The following is a 24,875-nucleotide window of genomic DNA, read 5'->3' on the forward strand; positions in this document are numbered from 1 at the left end:
GGAAAAAATGGGACTTTAATGAAAAAAAAAGACTTTCAGATATTTGTGATGAAAATACCTGAACTGAATGGCAAATTTGACTTTGAAATACAAGATCCTAGGGAACCATAAAAAATTGGAGCTGGGGGACATACCTGGGGTCATGCAGTGGGTGACTGTCTTGTGTCTGAGGCTGGGTTTTGGATGGGATCCCCCTGGTTCCAGGGGTGATGCTTTGTTCACTGTATCACCTAGCTGCCCCATGATGACATCTTTAGGGTTAAATTGAGGAGTGAGGGGAATGTACTGGGGGATGGGGAAGGGCAGAGGTGAAATCTTACATGAATGAAACAGGAGTGGGGGAAGAGATGGGAGAGGAGCAGGGCAGTAAATGAATTTTACACTCATCAGAGTTGCCTCAAGGAGGTACAAAAACACACACACACACATACACACACACACACACACACACACACACACACACCCAACTGGGTGGAGTAATCTATTTCATCTGGGCAGTAAATGAGCCTAACATTCATCAGAATTGGCTCAAAGACTTCAATCTCATTAGAATTGGCTCAATGAGGGAATAATGTACACACTCAATTGGTCGGAGTAATCTCTCTAACCCTGAAAGAAAATAGAAAGGGAATGGGATAAAGAGAGAGGGGCAAAATAAGGGAGTGCAGACTGGGGGAGGGGACAGACAGAAGCAAATCCCTTTTGAAGAGTGATAGGATGAAAGAAGATGGAAAACAGAATAAATATCATGGGGAAGGGAATAGGATGGAAGGGAAACAGTTAACAATAGCAATGATAAAAAAGAGAAAAGGGGGAAAAATTGTACAAAAAATATTTATAGCAACCCTTCGTGGTGGCTAAGAATTGAGAATCAAGGGAATGTCCTTCAATTGAGGAATGATGGAAGAAGCTGTGCTATATGTGGTGGAATGGTCTTGTTCTATAGGAAATGACAAACAGGATTATCCTAGAAAAACCTGGAAAGACTCATGAACTGATGTATAGTGAAGGGAGCAGAGCTGGGAGGACATTGTGCATAGTTACAGCAGTATTGTTCAATGAGCATTTGTGGGGGTGGAGCCAAGATGGCAGAGAGGAAGCAGCAAGCCGCCTGAGCTCTCCTTCTGTTCCCTCAAAAAGAACATTAAATCAATGAGCATTTGGGAATGACTTAACTACTCTCAGAAATGCAATGACAATCCCAAGGGTCTAATGAAGATGCTTACTATCCACCCCCATAGAAAGAACTGATAAAAAGAACACTTGTGAATTGTACTTATATAACCTGGTAGCAATCTTGTGGAGGCAGGAGGAAAGGGAGGGAGGGAGGGATGGAGAAAAATTTGGAACTCTAAATCTTATGAAAATGAATGTTGAAAACTACCCTTACATGTAACTAGAAAAAATAAAATAAATGTTTGTTGCTAAAAAAATTAAAAAAAAAATAAAATAGATCCCTTTTTGCTTTTGCTTTTTTTAAAATCATGATTGCCACACCTGTTTTTTTTTAAACTTTAGCTGAAGCATAATAGATTTTTCTTTAGCACCTTACTTTAATTCAGTATGTTTTCTTTTTTTTCAGGGCAATGAGGGTTAAGTAACTTGTCCATCTATGTGTTTCTTAATTATACAAGTATATCTCTTACAAACAACATATTATTAGATTCTGTTTTCTAATCAATTATGCTATCAACTTTATTTTATGGGTAAGTTCATCCTATTCACACTCACAGTTATGAATGCTAAGCACATATTTCCTTCCATCATATTGTCTTCTATTTATCCTTCTATTTTTTTGCCCTGTCCACTCCTCAAATATCTGTTTTGCATATGTCTCCCTTAATTTACTCTTCCTCTTATCACCCCTCTCCCCTTTCCTCCTATTTTTTAAAGATGAATTTCTATACCCTAATCTTTGTCTCTCTCTGTCTCTCTGTTTCTCTGTCTCTGTCTCAGTCTGTCTCTCTGTTTGTCTCTGTCACTCTCTATCTCTGTCTGTCTCTCTCTCTTTCTATCTCTCCTTCCTCTTTGGACCAGTTCAAATGAGAGTGAAGTTCAAGTATTGCCTTCTCCCAACCACATTTTTCCTCCATTGTATAAACTCCTCCTTTTCCCCTCTTCTATGTGAAATAACTTCCTCTTTTTTCCTCTCTCTTTCTCTTTCTCCCCCTTCCCTTACTCTTTTGGGATCAGCCCACCATAGTTGACTCCCACATGTGCCCTCCATCTAAGTTGATCCCTTCTATCTGTCCTAATGATGATAAAGTTCTTAAAGGTTACATGTATTATCTTCCAATATAGTACTGTAAACTGTTTAATCTTGTGAAGACCCTTCTGATTTCTCACTCATCTTTACTATTTTTATGCTTTTATTGAATGTTGTATTTTTTGTTTTTTGGGTTTTTTTGCGGGGCAATGGGGGTTAAGTGACTTGCCCAGGGTCACATAGCTGGTAAGTGTCAAGTGTCTGAGGCCGGATTTGAACTCAGGTACTCCTGAATCCAGGGCCGGTGCTTTATCCACTGCGCCACCTAGCCGCCCCGAATGTTGTGTTTTAATGTCACCTTTGGACCATCAAGGATGCTTGACAATCCCCTATTTCTTTAAGTGCCCTTGTCCTCCCTCCCTCAGTTTTGCTGGATAGATTTGTTTGGGTTGTAATCTTAGCTTTTTTGTTTTCTGGAATATCTTATTCCCTGCCCTCCACTCCTTTATCATAGAAAGTACAAAATTTTGTGCAATCTGATTGTGGCTTCACAGCATTTGAATAATTTCTTTCTGGATGCTTGAAATATTCTGTCTTAGACCAGGGAAATGTGGATTTTGGTCATACTGTTTCTGAGAGATTTCATTTGATAGTTGTCTTTTGTGAGATGACAGGTGGATTCTTTGAATTCCTAGTTTGCCTTCCGATTGAAAGATAACTTGGGAATTTTTTCTTTATAATTTCTAGAATTATTATTCTTTTATAAAGCATTTTAAAAGCTTTTTTGAAAGCACATAAAAATTGAAAAAGTATTTTAAAAATAATGGCTTTCTGGTAGTCAATAATTCTTAAATTATCTCTCCTTAATATCTTTCCTATGTCATTTCTTTATTCTTAGGAAATACTTTACATTTTCTTCTTTTTTCCCCAAATTTTGACTGTTTTATTTTTTCCTAATGTATCATGGAACCATCTACTTCCATTTGACATTTCTACTTTTTAAGGAGTTTTTTTTTTACCTCTTTTACCAGTTGTCCAATTTTGATTTTTAATGAATTATTTTCTTGAGCATTGTTGTATCTCTTTTTAAAAATTAAGTTGTTAATTCTCCTTTCATATTTTTTGCATTGTTTCCATATCTTTTCTCACACTTCTCTCAACTGCCTTTATTTAATTTTAGAATATTTTTACTCTATTTTAAATCTTATTTTAGCTCTTTTAGAACTTTTTTTGTACTTGCATCCAACTTGTATTTTTTGAGGCTTTGCTTTTAGATGTTTCAAGTCATTATCCTCTTCTGAATTTGTTCCTTGAGCTTCTCTTTCACCATTTTTTGTTGTCGTTGTGAAGTTGTTTTCATTTGTGGCTAACTCGAAGATATTGGAGTGCTTTGCCATTTCCTTCTTCAGCTCATTTTATGGATGAGGAAATTGAAGCAAAAAAGTTTAAGTGACTTGCCAAGAGTCACATAACTAATAAGTGTCTGAGGCCAGATTTGAACTTAGGAAGATGAGTCTTCCTTACTCCAGGCTCAGTGCTCTATCTCCTGCTCCACCTAGCTATCACTACCATGTCACCAAATAAGCTTTTTATGGTAAGGTTCTTTTTTGATTCTTTTTTCCCCCAGTCTATTTCTTTCTTTCTTCCTTTTTTTTTTTGTGGGGCAATGGGGGTTAAGTGACTTGCCCAGGGTCACACAGCTAGTAAATATCAAGTGTCTGAGGCTGGATTTGAACTCAGGTACTCCTGAATCCAGGGCTGGTGCTTTATCCACTGCACCACTGAGCTGTCCCCACCCCCTCCCCAGTCTATTTCTTGACTTTATTTAGATGTTATTCTTATTTGGATTTGACTTTAAGACCAGAGCTGGGTGCTACTTAACTTCCAGGGTGGAGGGATATTTGGTTGAGATTCTCTCTTTTAGATCCTTTTGTTGCTTTCACAACTTACTGAGAGGTTATAAGCTTTCAGTGCTTCCAGTGTGGTAAAATCCAGGGAGACATTTCCTTACAGCCCTCCTGATCTGCACTCCAGTCCTTACCTTATCAGGGTACAGTTCACTCATAACCATGTCCATTTCTCTTTCTGCCATAGAACTGTCAACTGGAAAGGACTAATGGTGAACAGATTGCACTTGTTTCTGCTATTAGTGATAGTAAAATATTTCTCTGGGATTTTCATTTGACCAAGTGTTTAGTCACTTTACTGTTCCTGGGCATAGGTCTGCTCCCTGCTGCTGCCACTGCCACCACAACCATGTGGCCACCACAATTAGTACTGCTTCTGCCTTACACAACACTCCTAGGCAGCCACTATCTTTATGTCTGAAGAGTCCCTTTTCTGTTTGCCTAAGCTACCTTAAACTGGAAGGAATATGACTTACTGTGACTTTAAATTGGCTTTATTCCACAGAATTTGATTTAATGTATTGTTTTTTGGAGAGGGTATATTGGGAGAATAGGCAAAATGCTGATTTAACTTTGTCATTTTAACTCCATCCTCTGCATGTCTCACTTTTTAAAAAATTAGGAAAACGGTCATTTTGTCCTGAATTTGTTTAATTCTGATTCCATTAATTTTATCTATGAATTTCTTCATACCTTGTAAAAAGGTTAAAAAAGGTAAACATGTCTTTAGACTTCATTTGAGACTTTAACATGTCATTTTTCTTTGTTACTTGCTGCGTATTTTATGTGATTTTATCAACTGACCTGGACAAAGCCAAGTGATTCATTCTTCTCCCCAGTAATGCATACTATAATCATGCAGGAGAATTATGGATGATTATATGTGGTTTTGCTTCCCAAAAGGTGAAACAACAGTGGAGAAGAGAAAGAACCTAAATATAACTTGGTATGAGACCCAACTAGATCATTATCATTCTATCATCATCTGCAGATCAATTTAAAAGCATGTAAAATGGAACAGAAATCACAGAGAATTGATTTATAAACTTTACTGTCTTAGTATATATTGTACCAAGTAAGTGAAAATAGCACTTAAGAAGTTGAAGGTCTAAAGTTACCCTTATACTTGTCCTTATTCTCAACTGGTCTCTTGTTATTCCAACCTTTCTTGGTATCCTGTTTCACTACCATTAGTCACCCTTTCCTTTCTTTGTACATTGATAAATTCAATCATCCAGTCTTTTCTAGAATCTCTTGCCTTCTTGCTCTACTTTTACTCTTACAATTCTGGCACCCTGTCCCATCCCCTCTCCTACAGAACTCCCTAAACAGCTTTTCTGTGTATATTTGAAGTCTATTAAATGACACTGAAGTATCATGCAACTACATTGACTAAATCCATCATAGTTGACAAAACCTAACAGATCAACTGAAACTGGTATTGTATGTAAGTTTTCCACATCCATAGTATACAACCTCTCCAAAGACGGGAGGCCTTATATTTTAATGAATGGAACAAGCATCAAAAATAAAGGACTAGGGGGGCAGCTAGGTGGTGCAGTAGATTAAGCACCAGCCCTGGATTCAGAAAGACCTGAGTTCAAATCTGGCCTCAGACACTTGACACTAGCTGTGTGACCGTGGTCAAGTCACTTAACCCTCATTGCCCTGCAAATAAATAAATAAACAAACAAATGAGAAAAATAAAGGACTAAATTGTATAACATCATTAAAAAATTAAGGGGAGGAGATAATCAGATCTTATGTTTAAAAGTGAAGTTAACAAGCCTTGCATTATTAAGACTTACAAAAATAATGTTTACAGCATTCTTACTATTGTGAGAAAATAATTATTAATAATGGATTTCTTTTTTTGTTGTTTTGTTTGTTTTTGACAGGGCAGTAAGGGTTAAGTGACTTGCCCAGGGTCATATAGTTAGCATCAAGTGTCTGTGGTGGGATTTGAACTGAGGTCCTCCTGACTCCAGGGACTATGCTTTATCCACTGCGCCACCTAGCTGCACCCCTAATAATGAATTTCTAGGAGAAATCCAGAGGCTGCTCTCCTCTCCCCTTCCCCAGCTTGGGAAGAACCTGCAGCTTAGCAAAAGGAATGCAAATTGACCTTTCTGATTAGCTAAGGGGGAACACAACTTGACCACCCCCAAATCATGTCAATCAATGGAACTGATTGATTCTAACCAATTAGCTTAGACCGATGTATGGTGACCTGCCTCTATCTGAAGGAGGATAAACATCCCTGGAGATATGAGGGTCCTGCTCTTACTCTCTTATGCTCTTAGACGCTTCTCTTACTCTCTTACCCTGGGCTTGCTCTCCCCATTCTCCCTTCCTGGGACTTCATTCTGGGTATATAGCTAGTGGAGTAGTTATGGTAGTGGAGACATGTGGTCAAATTAATAATAAATTCCAAATTCCAAATAAATTCCAAAACTGGTGCAATAGCCTCTAATTTATAAGTAGCAATACCTTAGAAACCCCAGCCTAGTTTCCCAATGATTTAGAACAGAAACAGGTAGAGCCCCCAATATTTCAAATGATGCATATATATATATATATATATATATTATATATATTCCATAAATTTGATTAGGTTAACAGATCTGTATTGGAAGTAATCTTAAAACTCATCTAGTTCAATCCCTTCATTTTACAAATGCAGAAATGTAGGTCTAGAGAGGTTAATTGACTCATCTAAAGTCTTAGGTCTCATGACTCCAAATTTAGGCTTCATTTTACTGTACCATTGTAATCTACTGAAAATAATCATTCTTCCAAATTATTCCTGTTCCTTACCTGAGTATAATGTCCAACTGCTTCACCTGAAGTTGATCCTACACCAAATTTAAAATGTTTATACTCATCATACCAGGCTTGGGCAGCTTTTGACCAGCTAAGGGGGGCACTTGACATGAAGAGATTTTCACCACAGGTAGTCCCTGAGAAGGAAATGAAACATTCATCATGGAAGGATAATATTTGTAACCATAGCTTGAATAGCCTCTCTCACAAATATAGATTCTTTTCCTATGTCTTTAAGGCAATAAAATTTTGAGAGACTGAAATTTTAATTTTTATTATGGAGAGACAATTTCTTAAGTTGTAGTTTTGAAAAGGAGAATAAAGATATGGAAACCTGAAAAAAGATTGTGATTGGTATCTTGATAAAACTGAAAACTGGGATTGTGTTGTCAAAACAGCATAAAATTCTGGATAGAGGTGAATAGGGTTATGATTTTTCTTATAATGAGTATTTTGTAAATATTTTTTTAACTGCTAAAAATATAGGCTATTACATTGATATTTATTCAAGCCTAAAAGATTGAATGTTGGAGTGATTTTGATATGCTTTCTTTCTCTCTTTTGCTGTCTCTTTTCCTATATACATATTCATATACACATATATACTGTACACATGAGATACACATTTTGCATATACTGTATATTATATATAATTTTTTATAAGACAACTTCCATCACTTCCCAAATAAAATCTCATCTTCTACAGGAAGCCATTCCCAACCTCTCACTTCCAGGGCCTTCCCTCTATTAATTATTTCCTATTTATCTTGTATGTAGCTTTCTTTGTATATATTTGTTTGCACATTTTCTCTCCCATCAGATTTCCAGCTCTTTGAGGATAGGAATGTCTTTTGCCTTTTTTGTATCCTTAGCACTTATCATAGTGCCTGGCAAATAGTAGGCATTGAATAAATTAAATGCATTGACTAATATCTATATTATCTATATTTAGATCTAAATGAAAATCTAAATGTTTATCTAGACCTTTAAGAATCTAAACCTATAGCTAAATATAGATGGATATACATATCTAAATATATATATATATACCTCTCTATAACTATATTTATATAACTACCTCTATTTCTATATTTATGAAGAAAGAGAATGTGAGAGATCAAGGATTGAAAGAGAGGAGAAAATACTTTTGAGAAAAAGTTTCTCTATTTTCAAAAATAATTAATATTTTATTAATGACATAATTAATAATATCATTTGAGTTTGGTATTCAGAGCTACTAGTTAATAAGAGAGATGATGTACTTTTAGTAATTAATGTGGAAATTTGGCCATTTTTCTTCGAATACCTTAGAACTTAAGATGAAGATGAATAAAAAATGTGTATTCAGTAAAAATGTATATAGGATAATCATCTAACTCTGTCTACATATAATTGTGGTTTACCTTAACCCTTGCTACCCAGATATCTTCAAATTGAAAGGGATCAAATCTAGAAGCAAAATAATATGGTAGCAAAGTCTTGAAATATCACAAGTCACCAAACATCAGTTTAAAATCTCCTTATTAGATAAAAACTGCTGAGATAACATGAAAGCAGTCTGGAAGAAATTCAGTTTAAACCATTATATTATGTTTTATGCAAAAATAGACACCAACTAGACATATGACTCAATAGAAAAGATAATTTCATAAAAATAAAACATCAGAGGAGAAGTAAAAAAGATGCTTCTCATAGTTATTGATAAGGGAAGAATGGTTGACCAAACATTGGATGGAAAATATCCCAGAAAATTAAAGGTATTTTTTTTCTTGCAAAAATTAAAAATATTTTCACAAACAAAATAAATGCTGTTATAATTAGGGCTTTCATTCACTTAAAAAAATCAAATTTGTAGTAAAAAAGAAGTTTGCAGCAAATTTCTTACATAAAATTCCAATATGCAACATCTATCAGCATGTGATCCTAATATAAAGCAACAAAATCTTTTCTCCCATTGATAAATGGACAAATAATATGAATGGACAGTTTTCAAAGGAAATATAAGCTATAAAAACATGGGGAAATGTCCCCAAATGATCAATAATAAGAGCAATGCATTTTAGAAATGATATTCAGATTCCCACTCATCTGATTGTTTAAAATAACAAAAAAATACAAGAAAGGAAAATTATAATTGCCAGAGGAAATATAAGAAGAAACACATACTATTGCACTCTTGGTGGTGCTGTGAGCTGGTTCAACTATTCTGGAAAGAAATTTGTAATTAAATCTATGAAGCCACTGAAACTACACACCCTTTAATCCTATACTGCCACTGTACTTCTAAGAACTAAAAGAGATCATGAAATAACCTATATATTCCCACATTTATATCAACATTTTTGTAGCAAATAATTGTAAATCTAGTGGGAGACTATCAACAGGATTGATTGAACAGAGTATGATGTATTAATTCCAAGTAAAGTTACTGATGTGTAGAAAATGTGATAAGGAAGTAAAAGCTGAGAGATTTAGTGATTTGGTTAAGCTAATAGCTAAAGAAGTAGATATAGCAGTGATGTAAATTTGTGTTAGTTCTTTGATTCCAAATTTAATGTTCTTGCCATTATATTGCATCCCCTTTTAATGTTCATGTACTATTTTTGTATACATTGTATTGTATTCTTGTTCTGATTATGAATGAGGTTCTTGAGAGCAATACCAAAAAGCCTGCTAGCTCACAGATCACTTTGTATTTGGATAATACTCAACAAATTTTGTTATATGGTTCTTTATGACACTGAAGATTCTGGAGCAGAAGAGTGGCTTGACCCTCTTTATGCATGAAAAGGATTACTCTGGCAGCCAATGAAAGACATATTAAAGAGATTTGAGGGGGAGTATTGAAGAAACCAGACCTATTAGTAGACTCCTTATGAAATCTGCTAGGCAGCAATGACATTCCATTACTGAAATAGTGTCTTTTAGAATTAAGAGGGAAGAACAAATGAATTTAATGTTGTTGGAGGTCAAAGCAGTAGGACTTCATAACTATTTGGATCTAAGATGTTAATAATAGGAAAAGTTAGCATAATTCTAAAGTCATGAATGTAAGGGATAAAGATGAATGACATAGTCTTCATTAAAAATAGTGAAGTCCTCAGAAGATTTACTGTAAATAACAGTGTCAAAGAGATGGACAAGTAGGAGGTTGAGGTCTGAGAATGGGACATAAAATCTTCAGATATTGACAGTGGAAAAAGAAATGCTGAAGTCTAATGTGTGGTTATATTCACATGTGGCTAAACTGAGATGGAGATAGAGTTTCCTGGGGTTAAGGTTAGGGTATTAAGAAATAACTTCAGGGGCAGCTAGGTGGCGCAGTGGATAGAGCACCGGCCCTGGAGTCAGGAGTACCTGAGTTCAAATCCGGCCTCAGACACTTAACACTTACCAGCTGTGTGACCCTGGGCAAGTCACTTAACCCCAATTGCCTCACTTAAAAAAAAAAAAAGAAAGAAAGAACTTCAGCTTCTGTTACTGTAGAGGACAGTATTACTTTCACTAGCCAAGCTCATAATCCTCCTTTATCCCAATGATTTATCAGATAATTCTTGAGAGTTTCTTTGGCCAAAAAGGAAAAAAAAATGCAACCTTCATTCACCCTGATTAAGACATTCTTTAATCTTAACTGGACTGGTCCTTTCCAAACAGCATGTCTATTGTATAACCTTATAATTTACTCCTCCAGATATACTCTTTCCTCAAGTTCCACTGGCCTACTTTTGTTCCTCTCTCACTACTCATCATTTCTTGACTCCATGCCTTTACATTGTTGTCTCTAATGCCTCAAATTCTCTCCTTCCTCTCCTCTGCCTTTTAGGTTTTCCAGTTTCAGTCAAGACTCAAATCTGCCCTTTTGCTGAAGGATTGCAGTTCCTCTAGAGTAGTTTTTTTAAAAATAAAATCCTCTGAATATTGAAATACTTGAGGATGGTGGCCATGACCTGAACAAATTGGGAACTGATCCTGCTCTTAAATACAATTAGAATGTTTGCTACTAATTAATTGATCATCTTAGATGATTTTTTTTGTTTCCTCATTCATTCTGCTATTTATTAGCACAGTATGATAATGAGGCATTCAAGTTAGATATAAGTGATGGTGTTTATACATTGGAACAAATCACCAAGAAAATTGTCAAGGGATAAGTAGGAAAAAAGCAAAAGATACACAATTTACATTAATCAGTTTAACAACTAATCAAAGAGAAGTGGTAACAATTAACCTGAGACAGGAAGCTAACATGAGTGTTACTGATATCAATGTAATTAAATAATCCTGGTTATTCTTTTACTTTTTCTATTATAGTAAATATATGTTATTCAGTGTTAAGCCATTAGATTTTGGGCACTTAAAATATAATAATAAATAATGGTGGTCTCAGACGTTAAACCTCTCTTCAATATAAAGATATCAATTTATTTATTTTTAAACTACATTTGTCATTCATTGTATAAGTTCTGAATAGATGTTGTTTCATAGATAATTGTTCTATTTTCACATATAGACTGTGAATTCTTTAAGACTAAGAGTCATACCTTTCACTTTTGTATATTTCACATAGTACCTAACACAGCACTGGGCACAATTATTTATGGTTTGATTAATTAGTATTTTAGAAAGATAGGGGTAGGGATTAGACTGTGATTCATTTACTCTAGGAACAACAATTGATATCAGCATCATCATTGCAAATTGTACTTTCTTCACTATTTGTTTGGAGCATTGAGGAGTTAAGTGCATCAGGGTCACACAATACAGTCTTTTTTTTGGGGGGGGTGGTATTTGTTTTCCCAAATTTTGAATCCTTGACAAATATGCTCCTGTTACATTTTTTTTAAAGTGAAACAATTGGGATTAAGTGACTTGCCCAGGGTCACACAGCTAGTAAGTGTTAAGTGTCTGAGGCCGGATTTGAACTCAGGTACTCCTGATTCCAGGGCTGGTGCTCTATCCACTGTGCCACCTAGCTGCCCCCACAATAGAGTCTTTATGTGTCAGAGACAAGACATGAATCCAGGTGTTCCTGACTTTGAGGTCACCTTTCTCTTCACTGTACCACATTGCCTCTGTTTAAGAAAAAAATAATTATTTAAAAAATCATGAGCATCTAAAATATAACTTTCCAGAGCCTAGCACTGTACATTACACTCAGTGTTTTCAATAAATATATGCTCATTTTCCAAAATTTCAGCGTATACTCATTACTGAAATACTTACATCCACTTGTATATATTTTCCTAAGAGGAAAATACATGTCTGTAAAAACAGTAGAAGGTATTAGCTGCTACTGTTGAGACTCTCAAAGCTTGGATATTATTAAATGGGGAAAAACATAATGATTACTATATATTAATAAAAATATGACTAAAACCAAAGGAAGTATTCATGAAGGCCATGAGTTAATATTCTCAGTGATTAATTGGATTGAAGAAGTGGTATAAAAATACTGTTGATGATATATATGACTGGAAACCAAGGTGGGTTGGCAATATAGTAAGAATGAGACAGAATAGATAAAAAGCCCAAATGTATTGGTAACATTTAGCTATTAAGAGAACCAAATGAAGTGCTCAAACACATTGCATGGGTCATTTAATGAGTATATCCAGAAACACTGAAAGGCAAAACAAAGATGGTCAAGTTGCAGAAAACTGTGCAGTGAGGAACTGCCTGCAAACTCCCCTTCACAAAGAGATCTAGAAAATGCAAATCCTGGTGTAGAGCCTAGAAGGACCAAATTAGTGAAGAAATCTAAGAAAAAAATGTTAGTCTTTTTTTTTTCTTTTTTTTTGCAGTTCGGTGTAGAGAGATAGGTCTGAAGACACTGGGGGAAAAGGTTGGTGCAGAGCACACTAGGCTTAGAGCAGAACTAGAATGGAAGGGAAGAGAAGGAGAATATATTAGGAGAAAAAAAGACAAAGTTAAAGAAAAAAACATCTCACATAAGGAGGGTGTCTGATATTTGAACCTTACTCTTATCTGAACTGATCAAAGGAGGGAAGTAAAAATATACATTTGAGTAAAAACACATTTTATTCAACAGGAATATAAAAGGGAAAGTAAAGGGAGAAAAAGGAATTATAGGGAGAGAAACTTAAAGAAGGGAATATTCATAATGGAAACAAATCCTAAAGATAAATTAGGATTTACTGGCTACTCTCTGCCATCTTGGCTTTGCCCCTCAAGAGCTATAAATATTTCAATTTATCTTTAGGATTATCTCAATAGATGCAGAGGAAACTTTTGACAAAATACAGCAGCCATTCCTAATCAAAACACTAGACAGCTTAGGAATAGGTGGAACTTACCTTAAAATTAAAAATAGTATCTACCTAAAACCTTCCCCAAGCATTATATGTAATGGAGATAAGTTGGAGGCCTTCCCAATAAGATCAGGGGTGAAACGGGGATGTCCATTATCACCTCTATTATTCAATATTGTATGAGAAATGTTAGCATTAGCAATCAGAGAAGAAAAAGGAATTAAAGGAATCAGAATAGGCAAGGAGGAAACAAAACTATCACTCTTTGCAGATAATATGATGGTATACTTAGAGAATCCTAGAGAATCAACTCAAAAATTATTTGAAATAATTAACAACTTTAGCAAAGTAGCAGGATATAAAAAAAATCCACATAAATCATCAGCATTTCTATACCTGACCAACAAAGTCCAGCAGCAAGATATAGAAAGAGAAATTCCATTTAAAGTAACAAAGAGAAATTCCATTTAAAGTAACGATAGATAATATAAAATACTTAGGAGTCTACTTTCCAAGACAAACCCAGGAACTCTATGAACACAATTACTAAACACTTTTCACACAAATCAAATCAGATCTAAATAATTGGAAAGATATCAACTGCTTATGGATAGGTAGAGCTAATATAGTAAAAATGACAATTCTACCTAAATTAATTTACCTATTCAGTGCCATACCAATCAGACTACTTAAAAATTATTTTATAGAGCTAGAAAAAAAGAATAAAAAAATTCATGTGGAAAAACAAAAAGTCAAGAATATCAAGGTAAATAATGAAAAAAAATGCACAGGAAGGTGGGTTAGCTGTACCAAATCTGGAGCTTTACTATAAAGTGGCAGTCATCAAAACTATCTGGTACTGGCTAAGAAATAGAGTGGAGGATCAATGGAATAGGCTAGGCACATGAGACACAGTAGCAAATGACATTAGTAATGCAGTGTTTGATAAACCCAAAGACTCCAGCTTCTGGGACAGGAATTCAGCTTTTGACAAATACTGCTGGGAAAACTGGAACATAGTATGGCAGAAATTAGGCATAGACCAACATCCTACACCTTATACTAAAATAAGGTCAAAATGGATACATGGTTTAGACATAAGAGGTGATACTGTAGGTAAATTAGGAGACAAAGGAATAGTCTACTTTTCAGGTCTTTGGAAAGGAGAACAGTTTATGACCAAACAAGAGATAGAGAATATTAAGAAATGCAAAATGGATGATTTTGACTACATTAAATTAAAAAGTTTTTGTACAAACAGAAACAATGTATCCAGAATTCAAAGGGATGCAGAAAGCTGGGAAACAATTTTTATGGCCAGTACTTCTGATAAAGGCCTCATTTCTAAAATGCATAGGGAACTATATCAAATTTATATGAATCCAAGTCATTCCCCAATTGAGAAATGGTCAAAGGATATGTACAGGCAGTTTTCTGATGAAGAAATCAAAGCTATCTATTCCCATATGAAAAAATGCTCTAAATCACGATTGATTAGAGAGAGGCAAATTAAAACAACTCTGAGACCTGACACCTATCAGATTGGATAATATGACAAAAAAGGAAAATAATGAATGTTGGAGATGCTGTGGGAGAATTGAAACACTATTGCATTGTTGGTGGAGCTGTGAACTGATCCAACCATTCTGGAGAGCAATTTGGAATAATGCCCAAAGGGCTATAAAGCTGTGCATACCCTTTGACCCAGCAATACCACTTTTGGGCCTTTTCCCCAAAGAGATCATAAAAAAGGGAAAAGGACCCACATGTACAAAAATATTTATAGCTACTCTTTTATTGGTGGCAAGGAACTGGAAATTAAGGGGTTGCCCACCAATCGGAGAATGGCTGAACAAGTTGTGCTATATGAAAGTAATGGAATTCTATTGTGCTGTAAGAAGCAATGAACAGGAGGAATTCAGAGAAACCTGGAAAGACTTGCATGAACTGATGATGAGTGAGATGAGCAGAACCAGAAGAACATTGTACACAGTATCCTCAACATTGTTTGTTGATATACTGTGATGAACTGGATTCTTCTCACCAATGCAATGGTACAGAAGAGTTCCAGGGGACTCATGATGGAAGGGGATCTGCAAATCCAGAAAAAAAAAGAACTGTGGAGTAGAGATGTTGATTGAACCATAATATTTCTTTTGCTTTTGGTGCTGTTGTTTTTCTATTTTGAGGTTTTTCCTCATTGCTCTGATTCATCTCTTATAACATGACTGATGCAGAAATATGTTTAATGTTATTTTGTATGTATATAACCTATGTAAGATTCTCTACTGTCTGAGGGAGGGGGGAGGGAGGGCAGGAAGGGAGAAAAATCTGTAATTGGAAAGCTTGTATAAGCAAATGTTGAGAACTGTTTTTGAGTGTAACTGGAAAAAAAATAAAATCCTTTTATCAGAAAAAAAATAAAATCCTTTTATCAGAAAAAAAAAATATTGATAGCTCTTTCCAAGGCAGTAAATTGTGAGAATGTGAGGGAATGCCCTTCAGTTGGAGAATGGCTAAGCAAATTATGATATATAAATGTAATGGAATATGATTATAGCATAAGAAAGATGAAGGGGATGTTTTCAAAGAAACCTGGGTAGAATTATATGATGCAGAGTTAAGTGGACCGAAGCAGGAGAATAAGTTATACAAATACAATAATGTAGTAAAGACAAAAATTTTGAAATAAATATAAATTCTGACAAGTGTAATGACCAATGATAATTTCGGGAGAATAATGAGGAAATGTGCTTCCAGCTTTCTTATAGAGTTGAATGACTCAGCATAAAATGAGAATGTATGTATGTATGTATACACACAGTCACAAATGTATATACATATAGAGTCAATTTGTTTTGCTTAACTATGCATATTTTTATTTTTTTGATTTACATTGCTGAAACTTTATTTTCAGCAACAAACATTTATTTTATTTTCCCGTTACATGTAAGGATAGGTTTCAACATTCATTTTAATAAGATTTATAGGTCCAAATTTTTTCTCCCTCCCTCCCTCTCCTCCCCTCTCCACAAGATTGCAACCAGGTTATATATGTACAATCCACAAGTGTTCTTTTTATCAGTTCTTTCTATAGGGGTGCATAGTAAGCTTCATCGTTAGTTTCTTGGGATTGTCTTGGATCATTGCATTGCTGAGAGTAGTTAAGTCATTCACAATTGCTCATTGAACAATATTGCTGTCACTATGCACAATGTCCTCCCAGCTCTGCTCACTTCACTATACATCGATGTTAGTCTTTCCAGATTTTTTCATGGATCATCCTGTTTGTCATTTCCTATAGCACAAGACCATTCCACTATAATCATATAGCACAGCTTTTTCCATCATTCTTCAATTGATGGACATTCCCTTGATTCTCAATTCTTAGCCTCCACCAGGAGTTGCTATAAATATTTTTTGTACAATTTTTCCTCCTTTAATCTTTTTCTTTGTTGCTGTTGTTAACTGTTTCCCTTCCATCCTCTTCCCTTCCCCATGATATTTATTCCATTATCCACTTTCTTTCATCCTATCCCTCTTCAAAAGGGATTTGCTTCTGTCTGTCCCCTCCCCACCTCTGCCCTTCCTTCCTTTGCCCCTCTCTCTTTATCCCCTTCCCCTCCTATTTTCCTGCAGGGTTAGAGAGATTACTCCACCCAATTGAGTATGTACATTATTCACTCCTTGAGCCAATTCTAAGGAGATTGAGGTCTTTGAGCCAATTCTGATGAGTGTTAGGCTCATTTACTGCCCAGATGAAATAGATTACTTCACCCAGTTGGATGTGTCTGTTAGTCCTTCCTTGAGGCAGCTCTGATGGTTTTAAGGTCTTTGAGCCTTTTCTGATGAGTGTAAAATTCATTTACTGCCCTGCTCCTCTCCCATCTCTTCCCCCACTCCATAAGCCTTTTCATGTTTCTTTCATGTAGGATTTCACCTCTGCCCTTCCCCCTCCCCCAGTGAATTCCCTTCACCCCTCAATTTAACCCTGAATGTGTCATCACCTAGCTAGGTGACACAGTGGACAAAGCATCACCCCTGGAACCAGGGGGACCCCAGCCAAAAGCGGCTTCAGACACAAGACAGTCACCCACTGCATGACCCCAGGTATGTCCCCCAGCTCCAATTTTTTTTTTATGGTTCTCTAGGGTCTTGTATTTCAAAGTCAAATTTGCCATTCAGTTCAGGTCTTTTCACCACAAATATCTGAAAGTCTTCTTTTTCATTAAAGTCCCATTTTTTCCACTGAAAGATTATGCTGAGTTTTGCTGGGTACGTGATTCTTGGTTGTAATCCCATTTCCTTTACCCTTTGGAATATCATATTCCATGCCCTCTAGTCCTTTAATGTAGAAGCTGCTAGATCTTGTGCTATCCTGACTGGGGCTCCATAGTATTTGAATTCTTTCTTTTTGGCAGCTTGCAATATTTTCTCCTGGATCTGAGAGCTCTGGAATTTGGCTATAATATTCCTAGGAGTTTTCCTTTGGGGATCTCTTTCTGGAGGTGATTGGCGGATTCTTTCAATTTCTCTTTTAGCTTCTTCTTCTAGAATTTCAGGGCAATTTTCCCTGAGAATATCTTGGAAGATGGTGTCTAAGCTCTTTCCTTGTTCATGGTTTTCAGGTAGACCAATAATTTTCAAATTATCTCTCCTGGACCTATTTTCCAGGTCAGCAGTTTTTCCCAGAAGATATTTTACATTGCCCACTATTTTTTTATTCATTTGGATTTTCTTTATTGTGTCTTAGTTTCTCATAAAGTCACTGGCATCCATTTGTTCAATCCTCATTCTTAGACAATTATTTTCATCAGAGACCTTTTGTACCTCCTTTTCCACTTGGCCAATTTGACTTTTCAAGCTGTTGACTTTTTTCTCATGTCTTTCCTGCATCTCTCTCATTTCTCTTTCCATTTTTTTCCTCTACCTCTCTAACGTTATCTTCAAAGTCCTTTTTGAGCACCTCTATGGCCTGAGACCAATTCATATTTTTCTTGGAAGCTTTAGATATAGGGGCCCTGATTTTGACATCTTCCTCTGAGGGTGCCCCTTGGTCTTCCTTGTTACTGAAGAAACTTTCTATGGTCCTCACCTTTCTCTGTCCATTCATCTTGCCTTTCTTTTACTTGACTTTTAGCTGCTTAAAGTGGGGCATTGTTTCCAGGCTGCAGTATCCCAAGCTTAAGAAGTCCCAGGTGGTATGATTTAAGGAGAATCAGGTTCTTCACTTGCCCGGCCTGTTCCCTGGTCTGTAGATGACCCCAGACCAACTTGCTAATCAACCAGCTTTGTTTATTGTGGTTGTTAGCTCTGATGAGCTTGTGCCCCTCCCCCACCTGGGCCACTGCTACTCGAGCCTACCTCCTGATTCTCAGCAGGGGTGTAAAATCCAAGTTCTGCCTTAGCACCAGCAGAGACCCCTGTAATCTCCCCTTTCCCAAGGGCTCAGCCCTCTCTCCAGATTGTGAATTTAGTTCCAGATGACACTAGCACTGCAGCTGATTCAGAGGCCTTTGGGGTCTCTTTTTCTGGTGAGGCCTTCCTGGGACTGGATCTGTGTCAGGGTGACTGTGAGGTTGACCTCCACTTCTGTATTAGCACAGCAGCTCCCTCCTTCTGACCTTCCAAGCTGTTCTTGGTTAGAAGATGATTTCAGCACATTCTTCTGCGAGTTTTGCTGCTTTGGGCATTTTCCTATGATGTTATTTGGATGTTTTTTGGAGTGATCGTGTCATGAGTTCGGGAGCTCCAACTCTGCATGTTTTTAACAAAGGTTTTGTTTTATTTTTAGCAGGCAATCTGACATGTGTAGCAGGTGGACTGGCGTGCGTAGCTCATGCTGTTGGTCTCTTCCCCGAAAGGGTGATCCTTAAAAAAACTGGCGTCTCTCCATTATCGGTAACCGACTGTTAAAACTTTTTACCATATCTTTCTCAGTTGAGGGGAGGAGAGAAGGTAGATTTTTAATGAGTGTATATATATATATATATATGTACATATGCATGTATGTATATACAGCCACACACATATCTATCTATCTATCTAACTACCTATCTATAAAATCATAGATTTAAAGATGTAAGAGAGAGGCCTTAGAGTAGTACACATCTACCTATTTTGTAAATTGAGGAAACTGTACCCAAAGAGGTTAATTAATTTGATTAAGAACACACAGAAAGTAACTGGTTGAACTGGGTTCCAAGCCAGGTCCTCTGATGGCAAATCCAGAGTAATTTCATATGTTGGGTTAAGTAGATATTATGAGCTGCATGGAAGAGGTTGCCCACAGAAATGAGGTCACAAATGTGTAGAAATGTCACATCATAATCAATTCAGTCATCAAGTCTTAAATTACCCTTTCATTAAAATTGATTTTTTACTTACCAATTGTTCTTAACTTTGGGTTACTGTGTTTTAAAGTACATTTATTTGCCCAGTCCTCAGCCGTTTTTTGTGCTTCTTTGCTCCATTCCTTAAAATAGAAAAATATATACACGTCCTGATTGAAAATTTAAGTCCAAATTTTGATTCAATACCCTTCAAACATTTATTATCTGTTATAATGAGAGAATTGTTTTAACTCAAGGATCATGTAAGAACACAAAAAATTAAATTAAAAACTGCCCTCGTGGAGATTATTAATACTCTATTGGAGGAAAAAGATGTAAAAAAGCATAAGAACAACATATTGTGTGCTCAATAATAATAATAATGACTATTATTCTAGTAATGGTCAACCGTCAAATGAATAATAATGAAATAATTTGCATGACACTTCACTGTTCACAAGCAACTTTCTTTCCAATAATTTCGAGTCAAAAAGTAAACTTTTTTCCTTTAAAATATTTCTGAGAAATTAATAAAATTCTTTAGTCTACATAGCTAGAAAATATTACAACCATTTCAAGCTCTCTTTTCTTAAAAAAATACAAGTAGATTATAATTATAATATGAAACGGTAGTGGGGCAGAAGAAGAATAAACTTGGAATCAGGAAGACTTGTCTTGTCTCTGTCATTTATCTGTGTGACCATGTGGAATCATTTAAGTTCTGAGTCCCAGGAAATTTTTTAAGAGTGAAAGATTACTTAGGATTGGGCTAAAGTCTTAACAAATATTACCTCATTTGAGACAACAGAGAGGTAAATGCTATTATTATTCTCATTTTACACTGAGGAAATTGAGTAAGACAGAGATTGTGATTTGTAAGTTACTAGCATATAGTCAGATATCTAGTAAACATATAAGGTTAAATTTGAATTCAGGTCTAATTGCCTCTAGGCCCATATCTCCAAACACTATGCCATCAAGTTGCATATAACCTTTTGTAATAAATTATAGGTTAATTGCTACTGGCCTCAGTGAAGTTCCCATTATCAATGCCATCATAAGTCCTTGACATTTTGAGGTATAGAAGAACACATTTAAATGACCATGTTACTGACCCATCACCAGTCAAGCATATGCTTTGAATTTGTCTTCATTTTGTGGAAAAAGGTTGTAATGAATCATCTTGATACCTGTCTATTATTAATTTCTAGCCTCTCAGGCTTATTTTTCTGGTACTGAGGGAAATAACGTGGCTAACTGAAGACAAATATATCAGAATTTAATGATTAGCTATTCTCTCCATCCCTTAGCCCTTCTGTAGTTGAACCAGATTCTTGCTCTGCAGTGACACGATATAACCATGGTACCATAAGGAAAAGCCTGAGTGTGCTTGGCACAACACGCTGCATCATAACTTTATTTCAACAGATTTTCATTTAATTTTAAAATTTTATTGGATTGAATTGAATTATATTAGAAGGCATTGGGTTTTCTAACTTAGTAACTACGTGATCTATGTCAGATTATATAGCCTCTCCAAGGCTTTTCTCCTCTTTCATATAGTGGGGGAAGGAGGTGAAGGGTTAATAATTCCCATTTTATCTATCTTACAGGGTTATTGTAAAGATCACTTAAAAGTCAATTGAAAAACTAAAAAGTACCATATAAATGCTACTTTATCTTTTATACTTTTTCATCCATGTTCCTGCTTTTCCCCTAGAAACCTTCCCCCTTGGGCTCCACAAAGAATTTGAACTTTTATCATATATTTATGATATGTTGTCTTACAGCTATCTACATTTGTGTTGTTCTCCAACTAGAGCCTAAGCTATACAAGAGAAAGGACTTCATCCTCTCTTAATTTTGTATTTATTGTTCCTAGGTTTTTTAGTACAGCAGCTACTTAATATTTGTCTTGGAATGATATAGGAGGTATGTCATGATCATATATTAAATGACATTATATGATAAAATTAAAAAATATATAATTATTGCTGACCATATGATTAGTGCTTAATTAAGACATCATCATTGCCAGCTATATTTCTGGTCCATATTCCATCCCACGCCCCCCTCCCCCAGGATTGAAATTTACCATTTTTAGCATGTTGGCTGCAGGGGGTGAGACTTGTGCTCGAAGGGTATTGTGCTTGTCCACAATTTCACGTTGTATTCCTTCATGTTTAGTTGATATAGATTCATAGGATACACTCTTTGGGAAAAACATTAAGAAGACATATCTTACCACAGTTAATGCTCAAAACTGAATATCCTTTCTAATATGATTCATTGAAATATTTTAATGTTATTTTATTAAATTATTATAAATGGTCAGTAATAACACAGGAAGTTTATTCTCTGTATTGGAAAACTTGTAAAATAGGAAAATACAATATAAGGCTCCAGGATATTGCTATATAATATTATTAACTCCAATATAGGCTAGGCAGGTGTAAAATAGAATCACAGTATCCGAGTCCTACAAGAAATATTGGATGTAAATAATTCTTAAGCCACAAACTTAGCTGAAATAAACTCGGAAAGATAAATATCTACCACATGGGTTCTCCACTGGAGTATTTTAAATAATAGATTGTAACATTTCTGCTTAACAGTATACATGTTTTGCCTGTACTTCAATTTACTTTCAATTTCGGGTTTTAGCAAGCCCGAAGGCTAATATTAAGTACAAGTACAAAATACCTGCTATGAATTTATTGAAAGAAGCAGCATGGCAATAATGGAAGGACAGCTGCCCCTATGAGAAAGGATTACAGAGGTTTGTTCAAGCCTTGCTTCTGACATTTACTTGCCAATTCATTTACACTCCATAAAACTAAGTTGTAGAGGAGGTGTTCCCCTGAATTGTTATAGGAAGTTTCCTCTTCCAAGTGTTTCCAAAATAAATGGTATGGGATAATAAAAGAAATGTAGAGAAATTGGGTTTTATAGGGAGATTCTTTATTTAGAGACCAACCAAAATGATTCTGGGATTGGGATTGTCTTTATTCTCATCCATTTAATAATATTAGAAATGGCAGAGAGGTGTTAATATTCAGAATCATATACCTTGTTTTTAGTGAGCTTATTTGCTCATCTCATCTTATTTGCTCATCATCTTATCATTATTCCCAAAGCAATGATATTCTACTATATACTACTAAGTTCTTATTAGTACAAATAATGGATCCTGTGAAGTGATTTCATTATTTAGTATAGTCACTATATTTTCATTGGTCTATAACTAATGATTATATTTTATATAATTAAAACTTCATGTAATATATACAACTACTTCAGGGTATTTGTAACACTAATCAAGACCAGCTGCATCTCAGTTGAACTCACTTGGAATCATTGAATATAGGATATTAAAAGTAATACAGGTGCAGCTGGGTGTCGCAGTGGATAAAGCACTGGCCCTGGATTCAGGAGGACCTGAGTTAAAATCTGGTCTCAGACACTTAACACTTACTAGCTGTGTGACCTTGAGCAAGTCACTTAACCCCCATTGCCCCACAAATAAAAAAAAAGTAATATAATATATTCAGTACAAAATATATGAAGTAATTACAAGTGGTTAGTGTCCTCATATATTTACTGTGTGAACCTAGGAAAATAACAACCTCTGTCTGCCTTGGTTTCCTCATCTATGTAATAGGAATAATGCATCTGCGTGCTAGAGTTGTTGTGAAGATGTTGAGTCATTTTACTATATATGTCCCCATTTGAGATTTTCTTGGCAAAGATAGTAGAGAGGTTTGCCATTTCCTTTTCATTTTACAGATCAGAAAACTGAGGCAAACTGGGTTTAGTGACTTACACAAGTTCACAACAACTCACATCTGAGGCTGAATTTGAACTCATGAAATTAAGTTTTTATGATTCCAAGTCCAGTGCTCTATCCATTGTATTACCTAGTTGCCAGGTATGTGTAAAGTGTTTTGAACCTTAAAGTGTTCTATAAATGTTAGCAGCAAGCAATTTCTTCTGGCCCTGGACTAACATGGTCCATAAGATCCAGAACTGAGCAAATGGAAGGTGAGAAAAACACCATGACAGGTGAATGAATGAGTGATTTATTTAGCACTTATTATATGACAAGTACTGGTCAAGTGGTGGTGATACAGATATAAATCACCTTTAAGTTTGTAGGCATTTATCTGGAAGACAAGACCAGTACCATTGACACTGACTTCAGGAAATTATCTTCACCTGAAAAAAAAAGACTTAGGGCATTAGGAAGAGGGGATAATTGTTGAAGAGGAGTATGATGGAACTGATAAGTTGTATGAAGGGATAATGAAAGGAATCATTGGCCTCTTGCTTTGTGTCTTTTGATCCATAAAAACAGAGGAATCCTTGTTCTATGAATTAGTGTCTTACACTTAAAGTGGGCTTGGACATGAAAGCTTAGGGTCAATTATGTAGAAATGGTACTTCTGGAAGGCTCACTTATCTAGGCCTGGAAAAGTTCCTAGCATGCTTGAAAGAGATTTTGAACCATAGTCATACCTGTGCATCACCACAAGATGGAAGCAGTATGGCAGCTAAGAAGAGCAGCACAGGTAGTAAAATCATTGCTGAAAAATAAAAATAAAAACATGTAAAATTCTGTCCTTGCTGCTACCATCATCATCACCACCATCATAATCATCACCACCACCACCACCAAATTTAGTAGCCAGACTTCTTAGTAGAAAGCACAGTAGAGAGAATTTATAACTGGAGTCTAATTTATTCCATGTATGAGACAGCTAAGTATTGTGGTTGATGAAGTGCTAGGCTTGGAATCAGTAAAACCTGAGTTCAAATCCAGCCTCAGACACTTTCTGATGATGTGACTCTGGACAAATCACTTAACTTCTGCCTCAGTTTTCTTATCTACAAAGTGAAGATAATAATAGCACTATATTCCTAATGCTCTTGTGAGGAAAAAATGGGATAATATTCCTAAAGTACTTTGAAAACCTTAAAACATCATATAAATGCTATCTGTTGTTATTGTTACAAGGCATTTTCATATCCATCATCTCATTTCAATCCTTATAGCAATCCTTTGAGGTCAATAATAGTAGAAATATGTATTCTCTTTTTACAGATAAAGAAACTAAAGAAGAGAGGCAGAATTCTATTCTTTTGATTGGGCCACTCAGTGACTTTTTATTCAGTGGGCTTGTGTACTGAGTGATGTACTTCTAAGTATTATAGTGAATGCCAATATTTTTCTGAATCTGGTCAATAATGCAATCAATGAACATTTTAAAAATACTTACCACATACCAGATACTATATCAGGTACAAGGGAGACAAATAAAAAATTACAACCCCCCTCAAA

At 35.6% G+C, this 24,875-nt stretch overlaps 1 protein-coding gene across 1 annotated transcript in view; it reads right to left on the reverse strand.

Annotated features, from left to right (window-relative positions):
• LOC122756011 (cysteine-rich secretory protein 3-like) overlaps window positions 1–24,875 on the reverse strand; it is a 63,843-nt gene that overhangs the window by 17,652 nt on the left and 21,316 nt on the right. Inside the window, exons 2-5 of the mRNA XM_044005041.1 lie at window positions 24,053–24,120; window positions 21,633–21,749; window positions 19,593–19,680; window positions 6,931–7,073 (exon numbers count right to left, since the gene is read on the reverse strand). Coding sequence (XP_043860976.1) covers window positions 6,931–7,073; window positions 19,593–19,680; window positions 21,633–21,749; window positions 24,053–24,118 — 414 coding nt within the window. The 5' untranslated portion in view covers window positions 24,119–24,120. The remainder of the gene's footprint in view (window positions 1–6,930; window positions 7,074–19,592; window positions 19,681–21,632; window positions 21,750–24,052; window positions 24,121–24,875) is intronic.

The sequence above is a fragment of the Dromiciops gliroides genome, chromosome 4 (genome assembly GCF_019393635.1).
Source record: "Dromiciops gliroides isolate mDroGli1 chromosome 4, mDroGli1.pri, whole genome shotgun sequence".
Lineage (NCBI taxonomy): Eukaryota > Metazoa > Chordata > Mammalia > Microbiotheria > Microbiotheriidae > Dromiciops > Dromiciops gliroides.